The sequence below is a fragment of the Phocoena phocoena genome, chromosome 10 (assembly GCF_963924675.1).
Source record: "Phocoena phocoena chromosome 10, mPhoPho1.1, whole genome shotgun sequence".
NCBI lineage: Eukaryota > Metazoa > Chordata > Mammalia > Artiodactyla > Phocoenidae > Phocoena > Phocoena phocoena.
Genome location: NC_089228.1, coordinates 47,384,728 through 47,396,905, shown reverse-complemented (window position 1 = coordinate 47,396,905; position 12,178 = coordinate 47,384,728). Strand labels below are relative to the sequence as shown.

General features: G+C 34.7%; 1 protein-coding gene across 1 annotated transcript in view; it reads right to left on the bottom strand.

Moving 5' to 3' along the window:
• TOPAZ1 (testis and ovary specific TOPAZ 1) overlaps nucleotides 1–12,178 on the bottom strand; it is a 66,072-nt gene that overhangs the window by 31,836 nt on the left and 22,058 nt on the right. Inside the window, exons 5-9 of the mRNA XM_065886150.1 lie at nucleotides 10,685–10,749; nucleotides 8,625–8,770; nucleotides 6,953–7,038; nucleotides 6,089–6,214; nucleotides 2,550–2,613 (exon numbers count right to left, since the gene is read on the bottom strand). Coding sequence (XP_065742222.1) covers nucleotides 2,550–2,613; nucleotides 6,089–6,214; nucleotides 6,953–7,038; nucleotides 8,625–8,770; nucleotides 10,685–10,749 — 487 coding nt within the window. The remainder of the gene's footprint in view (nucleotides 1–2,549; nucleotides 2,614–6,088; nucleotides 6,215–6,952; nucleotides 7,039–8,624; nucleotides 8,771–10,684; nucleotides 10,750–12,178) is intronic.

Here is a 12,178-nt window from a genome sequence, read left to right as displayed (position 1 = left end):
TGGCCTACTGCCTTCTGGCCTCCAAAGTTTCTGATGAGAAATCTGCTTATAATCATATTGAGGATCCCTTGTATGTGATAATTTGCTTCTCTCTTGCTGCTTTCAAGATCCTCTCTTTGCCTCTGGCTTTTGAAAGTTTGATTAAAACGTGTCTTGGTGTGTGTCTCTTTGAGTTCATCTTAGAGTTTGCTGAGCTTCTTGGATATTTATATTTACAACTTTCATCAAATTTGGGAAGTTTTCAGCCATTATTTGCTCAATATTCTCTCTACCCTTTTCTCTTTCTCTTCTCCTTCTGAGACTTCCACAATGTTCTGTTTCATGATGTTCCTCAGGCTGTATTCACTTTTCTTCAAACATTTTTCTTTCTGTCCCTCAGACCTGATAATTTCCACTCTCCTATCTTCAAGTTATCTGATTCTTTTGCCTGCTCAAATCTGCCTTTGAATCCCTCTAGTGAATTTTTCATTTCAGTTATTGTATTTTTCAACTCCAGAATTTTTCTGGTTTCTTTTTAGGTTTCCTATCACTCTGATATTTCCATTTTGTTCACACATTATTTTCTTGACTTTCCCCACATCTTCTTTAGTTCTTCAAGCAACTTTAAGACAAATGTTTTAAAATCACTGTCTAATTTATCTGCCATCAGGTCTTTTACAAGGATAGTTTCTGTTGATTTATTTTTTCCTTTGAATAGGCCATATTTTGCTCATTTCTTTGTATGTCATATGACTTTTTGATTGAAAAGTGGGCATTTGAATCCAATAATGTGGTAACTCTGGAGCTCAGAATACATATATTTTAAAATATTTGAAGCTAATAGCTTTTTCAGTTTACATTTATATAAACAAATTTTTATCTTTTGTGCTTCCTTTGATTACTCTAAACCACAGAAATTATCAACTTTCCAAAAAAATCTGACTGAAAATGTTAATTCTTTTTACTGAATTACCAACATACTACAATTATTCATTTTGGTGTATGCTAAGCAGTAGTAGTTTTTCACAATGTTTTTAGTCAAACAACTTCTGGAAAAAGAATTTTATGTGGAAATTTAAATATAAAACAGATAAAAATGAACTTATGGTTAAATAGGGTAATGGGGAGTCCCACCCTCTCAGTACCTCCCCTTGTGAACTAGGTGGTCCCTGAGGCCTCTCTGTAGGGCCTGAGTGGTTAGATCTATACTTTATACCAGTGATATTCAGAGTTTCTCTTTCTAAGTTGCTATCCAGTTTTCCTAACATCATTCATAAAATGAGTCTTCCTTCCCAAACCCTATGGTCTTTCTAAACACTAAACCTCTTTATACATAATATCAAGTTTATTCTGAGCTATCTATCTGTTCTGCTGATCTAACTTTCTATTTGCACATCAAACGTAATTTATATAGGTTTTTGCCAACTTCCTGCACTTATTCTTCATTATAGGTTTTTATTTTTGTTTTCTGTATTTATTGTTTTATAACTGAATAAACATATATTTTTCCTTTTCCCATACTGGATATTCACACAACCAGAATTATGTTTTGGGGAGTTTCGCATTTTTCCCACGTCATCCTCTTTTCTTCCATATATGTTATGGAATTATTTCTGGAATATAAATGTTCATCCATATCTAACCATATGTAGCTTCTCCTCCTTGGTTATCACAACGTGTCAGGTGACAGGTATATTCCCTGTATAGGCTCCTATTACTTCTACCTTAACTACCTCCTCTTTGCTACAGCTGGATTAAGTCCAGATTACCAGTTCCCTCATATGCTTCCTCTAATCCTTAGAGGAGATGATATCACCAGCAAAACAAACTTGTCAGAGATTTTGTTTTTAGCTAGATGAGATTTTAAGCAGATGAATATGATGCTCTGTTACCATAATACTATGTGGTTTTGGTGGCTGTGTCAGGGTGACAAATGTAAAGCTTGGTCCCTTCCTCTTGGGGCTCACAATGTAGTAGGGGGAGATGGGAGCAGGGAATGGGATGAGGCTGTGGAGTCAGATAAGGGCCTAATAGAGGAGATTATCCTATTTCCTATGAGTAAGCTTTGAAAGATGAATAGGTCTTTGCTATGGGGAAGTGGGATAAAAGAAAGGGATCCTGGGTAGAGACAGCAGTGCCCTCTCTATTATAACACAGCATGCCCTATTTAGGGAACTGCACAGAACGATGGATGGTGCACTGGCTACAAGGGATAGTGTAAAAAGAAAAGGGCTAATAAGTAAGGAAGATACAGTTTCTCAAAGATCCCTTCAGAAAGATTTTAAGCCAATTAATATCTTTTTTCCTGTCTTACAACTGTAAATAAAATTTCTATGTCACAAAAATATTAGTATGTGAGGGAATTACAGTGTTAGGTGGATTATACTTTTTGTATTAACCAAAATGCCACACTTATTATTAATCCTTTCTAACACCAAGAGAGCTACTCTAAGGCATTCAGTTTTCATACTCAAAAGTACTGAATTTACTTTCAAACTATTAAGACAATAGCATATTGTTTGAAACTCTTGTATTAATAAATTCATAGTAATCATTCCATTGTCTCATACCTGCACGTTGTAGCAAACAAAGCTCGTTGATACTTATATATTTCTTAAACACATCCATACAAACCTATAAAAGTCACGAAAAATGTAAAATTACCTTTTTATATTTCATAAAATCTACACAAATTTCAGTCCTATCTTTTTGCTTATTCCAATTTTTTTAAGTCAATTGAAAGCAATGGAATAAAGAAGCTGATGTTAGGTTAACTAAGATTTGAAATGTATGTTGAATTCATTACAAAAATCTTATTCAGAGAATCTCTGTCAAAGAAATAGCCTAGGAAACAGAGTCAAGATTAGCAATCAACTGGGGAAGGGAGGACTTCTTTTACTGGTATAAGGAGAAACACATGGACCAATGGATTAGAACAGAGATCCTATAAATAGACCCACTCATACACAATCAGCTGATTTATGACATGGTGATACTGCAGTGCAGTGGGGGAAAGGATGGTTTGGGGTCACCTGGAGATACACATGGGAAAAAATATGTATCTAGACCTTCTCACATCCTAAACAAAAATTAATTCTAGATGGCTTAGAGTTCTAAATGTAAATATCAGACAAGACAAGAAAACTTTTAAAGGAAAAACATAAAAGAACATCTTCATGATCTTGGCAAAGCTTTCTTGAACAGCATGTAAAAAGTCAACACCATAAAAGGGAAAAAAATATATAAGATTAGACTATATAAAGATTAATAATTTTGTTTACCAAAGACACTTTTAAAAGGGTGAAAAGTTTGACCCACCTCCTAGAGTAATGGAAATAAAAACAAAAATAAACAAATGGAACCTAATGAAACTTAAAAGCTTTTGCACAGCAAAGGAAACCACAAACAAGACAAAAAGACAACCCTCAGAATGGGAGAAAACATTTGTAAATGAAGCAACTGACAAAGGATTAATCTCCAAAATATACAAGCAGCTCATGCAGCTCAATATCAAAAAAACAAACAACCCAATTCAAAAATGGGCAGAAGACCTAAATGGATATTTCTCCAAAGAAGATATACAGATTGCCAACAAACACATGAAAGGATGCTCAGCATCACTAATCATTAGAGAAAAGCAAATCAAAACTACAATGAGGTATCACCTCACGCCGGTCAGAATGGGCATCATCAAAAAATCTACAATCAATCAATGCTGGAGAGGGTGTGGAGAAAAGGGAACCCTCTTGCACTGTTGGTAGGAATGTAAATTGATACAGCCGCTATGGAGAATAGTATGGAGGTTCCTTAAAAAACTACAAATAGAACTACCATATGACCCAGCAATCCCACTACTGGGCATATACCCTAAGAAAACCATAATTCAAAAAGAGTCATGTACCACAATGTTCACTGAAGCTCTATTTACAATAGCCAGGACATGGAAGCAACCTAAGTGTCCATTGACAGATGAATGGATAAAGAAGATGTGGCATATATATATAATGGAATATTACTCAGCCATAAAAAGAAACAAAATTGAATTATTTGTAGTGAGGTGGATGGACCTACAGTCCGTCATACAGAGTGAAGTAAGTCAGAAAGAGAAAAACAAATACCATATGCTAATACATATATATGGAATCTAAAAAAAAGAAAGAAAAAACGGTTCTGAAGAACCTAGGGACAGGACAGGAATAAAGACACAGACACAGAGAATGGACCTGAGGACACAGGGAGGGGGAAGGGTAAGCTGAGACGAAGTGAGAGAGTGGCAATGACATATATACACCACCAAATGTAAAACAGATAGCTAGTGGGAAGCAGCCGCATAGCACAGGGAGATCAGCTCGTGCTTTGTGACCACCTAGAGGGGTGGGATAGGGAGAGTGGGAGGGAGACGCAAGAGGGAAGGTATATGGGGATATATGTGTACGTATAGCTGATTCACTGTGTTATACAGCAGGAACTAACACAACAATGTAAAGCAATTATACTCCAATAAAGATGTTAAAATAAAATAAAATTAGAGATTTAACTAAGCAAAAATAAATAAATAAATAAATAAATAAAATAAAAGGGTGAAAAGGCCTGTTGATGGAATGTAAATTGGTACCATTATGGAGCACAGTATGGAGGTTCCTTAAAAAACTAAATATAGAACTACCATATGATCCAGCAATCCCCCTCCTGGGCATATATCTGGAGAAAATCATAAATTGAAAAGATACATGCACCCCAACATTCACTGCAGCATTATTTACAATAGCCAAGACATGGAAGCAATCTAAATGTCCTATGGCAGAGGAGTGGATAAAGAAGATGTGGTATATATAGACAATGGAATATTACTCAGCCATAAAAAAGAATGAAATAATGCTATTTGCAGCAAGATGGATGCAACTAGAGATGATCATACTAAGTGTAGTAAGTCAGAAACAGAAAGACAAATATGCTTATATGTGGAATCTAAAAAAATGGTACAAATGAACTTATTTACAAAATAGAAATAGAGTCACAGATGTAGAAAACAAACTTACGGCTTACCAGGGGGAAAAGGGGAGGGGAAGGGATAAATTGGGAGATTGGGATTGTCATATACATACTACTATATATAAAATAGATAACTAATAAGCACCTACTGTACAGCACAGGGAACTCTACTCAATACTCTGTAATGACCTATATGTGAAAAGAATCTAAAAAAGAGTGGATATATGTATATATATATAACTGATTTACTTTGCTGTACACATGAAACTAACACAACATTCTAAATCAACTATACTCCAAAAAAAATTAAAAAAATAAAAGGGTGAAAAGGCAACTTGTAAAGTAGTAAAAGTTATTTGCAATATGTATATCCAACAAAGCATTTGTATCTAAAATATATACAGAATTCTTAAGATGGATGAGAAAAAGACAATCCTCTAGAATATAGGCAAAATATTTAGATATTTACAGAAAGGGGATATTCAAACACCTAACAAACATTTTGAAAGATGCTCAACTTCATCAATCACTAGGGAGAGTATCACTCCCCACCCACTAGAATGGCTTAAATTAAAAGGCTGATAACACCAAGAGCTGGTGAGGATGTAAAGCAACCAGAACTCTCAAACATTGCTGGTTAGAGTGTAATTTGGTAAACCACTTTGGAAATCTGTCTGGCAGTATCTACTAAAGTTGAATATATGTAGACCCTTTGACCCAATAATTCCAGTTTTAAGTATAACCCATCAGAATGTGTTCATATGTTCACCAAAACACATGCAGAACACTACTGTATTTACCAAATTTAAAAATCACCCATCAAAAGCAGTATTTATCAACAAAAAACATTTTGATATACTCATACAATGGAATATTTAATATTATACAGCAATGAGAAAGAAGCATCTACAATTAAGTAAAAAAGTACAGATGAATCTCAAAAATGTTGAGCAAAGGCAGCCAGAAACAAAAGAATACAAATTGTATGATTCCATTTATGTAAAGCACAAAATCAGGCAAAGCTCATATATTAGGAGTTGATGAAAATCTGAATTAAAACATATGACTGAGATGGTTATTAAAACAATCTCTACTTCAAAGACTTAACATATTTTACCTTTTCATCCCCTTGCTCAGGCACGTGAGCAAACTTGCACTGTGATCGCTCACAGCCACGTAATGTATTAAAATGAAATTTGCAATATCTATGGGGTATCATCAACCCTAGGGACTTCTGGAACACCTAGAAAATTAGACAAATTCCCTTTCTGTGTTAATTGTAAAACACTTACTGCAATCAAGTGAGAAAGTATTTGAAACAATCAGAAATATTAAACATCCAAAAAAGTATCACGATAAATTGTTTGCTGACTTGATAAAAGTAACTCCAAACCATTTATATTTTTAAAAATTATGAAAAAAAATCAATTTAAAGTTATTTGTCTGAATTTCTGCAATTTCCTTTAGTGTAAAACTTTCATATTTCATCAAAGTTACTACCATTTTACTTTACGTGGTTTTAAAAGTTTATACTTTCCCTCCTCCTTCTCATGTGCCTGCCCTTTTAACTTGTATAAAAAGTTAATTCTGTAATAATATGCATATTTCAGATGCATTTATTAGAACCAAAAATCTCCTTAGCTTTTCTGATTACTGGAAAAAGGCAATGAGTGAAAGCTTTTTACAACAGGCTTTTCCTATCAACTGCTTTATATCACTAGCTTTCTCCTTCATCACAGGGAACTATTCATCCTGTATTTTCTGTTTTGGATATCCCATCCCCCACCCTCTGCCTTAAACCTGTTATACTGTTTGTGAATATCCTCTGAATCGCTACCCATTTTCTGTCCCTTACCACCAACCCCCATTTAAAATCCATAAAATGTCCAGAACTGCTTAAATGATGATAGGGAAATTAATCAGAAAGCCCCAAAGCACAAGCTTATAAGATTATTATTATTTTTTTTAATGGGGCGCTTACCCCTATAGTTTTTTCCCTCTTAAATATTTCACAAATTTCAGGATCCTGCGGTTTTAGAAGAGAATGTTTTCCTGGAAATCTGAAATCTAGAAATGATTAAGAATGACATTACATTCCAATATGTTACAACTTATTCCTTTCATAACAATCAAACAGATGACTACTACTATCTGCTTTAATATTTCACTTTGGACTTCTTGTGCTCAGTTCAAGGTCTGCTGCTGTGGTATGTTCCTGTGAAATATACAGTAATTTACATCTTAGGTGTTCCTTAAGGATGTCTAGATCTGAACTTAACATTTTAAACTCATTATAAGCTAAAGATGCTTTCTTAAAAGCCTTACACAGCAGAATTGAGTACTATATTCAAATGACTGTAAGTTAAACAGACAAATATTACACACAATAAACCTTTCTTAGGGAAGAAAACTACTGACAAACCCAGGTGCTATGGACCGACTGTGTCTCCCCCCAATTCATATATTGAAGCCTTAACCCCCAAAGTGACTGTATTTGGAGTTAGGGCCTTTTGCAGAAGTAATTAAGGCTAAATGGGGTTGTAAAAATGAGGCCCTGATCTGATAGAATCAATGTTTTTATAAGAGACACCAGAGAGCTTTCTCTCTCTCTCTCTCTCTCCCCGCCCCCCGCACGTACACGCACCAAGGAAAGGCCATGTGAGGACTTAGTGAAAAGGCTGCTGTCTGTAAGCCAGGAAGACAGCCAGAAACTGAACTCTACCAGAAACTTGATCTTGGACTTCTAGCTTCCAGAACTGTGTGAAATGAATATCTGTTGTTTAAGCCACCCAGTCTGTGGCATTTTGTTATGGCAGCCCGAGCTGACTATTATACCAGGGATCATTATCCCTTAATGTTAGTCTTTTAAAATGAGAATCAGGACATTTCAAAATTATTTTTTCTAAAGATAACACAAAAATGTTTTTATCTTAAGCAATTTCACTTTTCATTTTGGCAGCATCCAGATATAATTTGGGACAAGCTGACGTTTTTGCTGCATAGCTTTGCAGTACTTTTCATTATGAAACCGGTAAAGCTTTTTAAGATAAAACACGTGATCATCATGGGCTTGCTGCTACAGTACACAACACCAGGCAGCATGAAGTCAGTAATGGGAAGTCCAGAAGAGTTAGGTGTGAGCTACATACACAACAGGATTTTATTGTTTCTAAATTAATTCTTCAATCTAGTTTATTTTTTCACAGCATTATGAATTATCGAAAAAGACACAAATTCTAAACTACATTCTAAATTTCTAAAACACTCACTTAAAATATGAATATTTTAGGTATAGACTATAATTTACCTATACTAACACTATTGCATAAATATAGATATCTCAGAAGTTGCTCCATCAAAAGTACTAACTAAAGGTACACAAACCTTCTAATCTTAGCATATTCTATACTTATTTCAATTTTTTTCTCTTCTTTTTTTTGGGGGGCCCTGCCACACAGCTTGCAGGATCTTAGTTCACTGACCAGGGATTGAACTTGTGCCCCCTGCAGTGGATGTGCAGAGTCCTAACCACTGGACTGCCGCCTGGGAATTCCCTCAATTTCTTTCTCAACTTTTTTGTTTTGGGTGGAAAAATCTCCTGTATCATTTCTATATTATCAAAAGTCAACAGAATTTTACTAAGAAAATCGTACCATTCATCCAGGGCTTCAGTAATGTGTCTTCCTGGTGAGCACTTAGATTCAAAGGTGGCACTGGCACTGATAAGCACAGAGGTTTGGGGCCCAGCCCTGCCAACTGACATTCACCAACCACATTATCTGTATTTTTAGAATCGCTGCTGTGTGAGAAAACCCAAAATCAGAATTTAAATTTATTCTAAAAACATAAAGTAATGAGAATCAAATAAGTAGAAACACATCCTAATGATAGTATTGATGTAGTCTACATACTATGCTGTGTACTACCATCATGTACTGATTCTTCAGTATTTTCAATAGGTTGTTCCTGCCTTCTTAACTAGAAAACTGATACTTGTTAAATGGCTAGGGTATGGGTAAAAGTGGGGTGGTGGGGTTAAAACTAGAGCGAAGTATTTCTGATCATGTCAGACAAAAGGTTTGAGGAGGAACTGGACTAGCATCCAAATCCAGAGAAGATCATGCAATGATTCTATTAATAGTGCAATAAAATAAATGAATTGTAAGTTATTCTTCAGGACATGTATATATAATAAATTTATACATGTACTTGAGACCTTCCTTTGGGAAGAAGGTATAAGAAATGTATTGTTCTAGGCTACTGATTTAAACAGCTGTGACTGTGTTCTAATATGTGAGATCCTATATAGCCAATTAAAAAAAAACCCTTAATCTGGAGGTCACTTAACCTAGAAAAATAAATAACTTAAGCAAGGGAGAGGGTGGAAAGTACCTCAGAGCTATCAGATATAAATGAATTTACTTTTTCGGAGAAAGACTTATACCCTCATTCAGATACTACAGTATTTTACCTTAAACACAATTCTAATAAAGCTTTTTCAGCTGGGGTTCCCTTGGCCAGCAGAGAGTAAAAATAGTAAGAAAAGGGGCCAATGCTTATAACAGTTGAAACCTAGTAGCACTGATGGGAGTTCAATAATTTCACACAAAAATATTTGTTTCTCTCCCCAACTTGGGACATCATTGATATGTGCAATTATCATACCCCCTCCAAATAAAACAAAATAAAAGCAGTAACATAAAACAAACAAATATGAATTATGGAATTTTATAGATGGAAAAGATTATCAAGAAAAATTATCTTATTTTGATTGGGTAATGAAACCCAGGGTAATGTGGTGACTTACCCAATGTCACACTCCTGGTCATTATGGTAGAGCCAAGGTGATGACAAAACTCTGCAGGTTGCAACTATTTAGCTTGTAAGCAAAATGTTTTTAATAGGGGAAAAAAAAGTTAACCTTGTCACATTTTCTTTTTAAGATCTTCAAGTGGGCATGAACCATACGGGCTTCTATGCCAATCTAATTCTTACCTAGGCTTTTCTTTAACATAATGGTTCTCAAACTGGAACATGTAGCAGGATTAGTTGGTGACTTTGTTGAAACACAGATTGATGGGCCCCATTTCTAGAGTTTCTGATTCAGTAGGTCAGGGGTGGGAACAAATAATTTATATTTATGACAAGTTCCCACATGATGCAGCTGCTCCAAGGACCACACTTTGAAAAACACTGTCTTAACATAAAATAACTTGAACATAATTGTCACCTGACCCGACTGTGCCTTGCTTCAACAGCAAAATAGGTGTGGGGGGTGGATCAAATGACCTCCAAGGTGTCCTCTAAATCTAAAATTGGTATCTGTATATGTTCCAGTGAGTGTACTGTAGCTCTCAGTACTAATCGCTGCAGACATAGAAGGTACCTGCAAATTGCAATGTTCATCTGATTTCAGCTAGTCTTACCTTCATAGAAGTCACATACACATCTTTTTTTCTTTTATTTTATCACTATTCCTCATTCCTCCCTCAAAAAATATTTTAATGGCTCCAAACACTTAGTGATAGCTTTAAGGTAACTTACAATATCCCTGACGTCTGTATACACCTGACACATTACTTAAATAATACCCATGTACTGTTTACAGCATAGTAGCCCAAGTATATACAGGAGAGAATGAAAAGTATGCTCAAGATACAAATTACATGAATGACTATTTTAACATTATGTAATTAAAAGTTATGTTACAGACCTTTTGCAAACTTCACAAATATCTTCTTTTTCTTCTTGAATAGTCACCTTGTCCAAAAATCTACACTGTGAAGAGATTATGGTTAAATAGTATAAGTGACTATCTCTGCATTCCATATTAGGCTATGAGGCTTATCAGATCAGAATGTACTAGATGTTAATTAAACGACTAGCTTATGGTCAAGCAGGAAAATAATTCTACTCTACATTATTTAAAATATGAACACTGATTTTAAAATCTCTGCTGTTAAGAAAAACTAATATAAATCAATACATTTTTCCCAATTTTTGATGTCACCTTTAATTATGCAAGCCACCATTTCAAATTATTTTGGACAATTAAAGTTATATTTTTATTCAGAAAAAAACAGCTTTGAGTGATTTTTATTTTTAGGTGGTATTTACCAACATAAATGTGTTTTTCATTAGAAATATTTATATGTATTTAAAACATTGCTACACTTAAAGCACTTTACAATTAGTAATTAGTGTTTTGGGAATTGTGATTCTCTAATTATAAGAAAATTATACATACTAGACCTTTGAAAAAACAAGCACCAAGAAAATAAACACCCCAAATCACCCATCATTTGGGCAGCCAGAGATAACCACTTAATATCTTACTTTATATCTTTCTAGTCTTTTTGAAGTACACAATCATATTTTACAATAATGGTACACACTATATATACTATTGTAACTATAAAAATCAACTAAGTAACACGAAACACTAGCAAATGGAAAGATATACCACGTTCCTAGATGAGAATGTTAAAGGTAAAAAATGTTAATTGCCTGCAAATTAATTTATACATTAAAAAAATTACAATGTGTGTTTAAAGCTCTTAAAAGAATATAAGAATAGCCAGAAATATTTTAGATTTATAATACATGTTCGTATCTTTTAAAGCAAGCCTTCCTGACTGTTTTTATTTTTCAAGTAATTGACAGTATGGAATTGGTACAGACCTGAGCAATTAATGAAATAAAAGACAAGTAAAAGAATCATTCTATACATAAAAATTGAAACTATTAAAGATGGCATTTGAAATTTGTGAGGAAATGATTCAATAAATAGTAACAGGGCTTCCCTGGTGGCACAGTGGTTGAGAGTCCACCTGCCGATGCAGGGGACACAGGTTCGTGCCCCGGTCCAGGAAGATCCCACATGCCGCAGAGCGGCTGGGCCCGTGAGCCATGGCTGCTGAGCCTGCACGTCCGGAGCCTGTACTCCGCAATGGGAGAGGCCACAGCAGTAAGAGGCCCACATACCACAAAAAAATTAAAAAATAAATAGTAACAGAACAACAGGCTAGCTGACTGGATGGAAAAAAGCTTGGTACCAATTCACCATATGCCAAAATACTTTAAGTTCATTAAAGATTTAAATATAAAAAATACTGAAAGTATCAAAAATAAAATAAAGGTGAGTAGTTATATAATTTGGAGGCTGGAGAAAGCCTAAGCTGACACCAAAGGCAGAAACCATGAATTA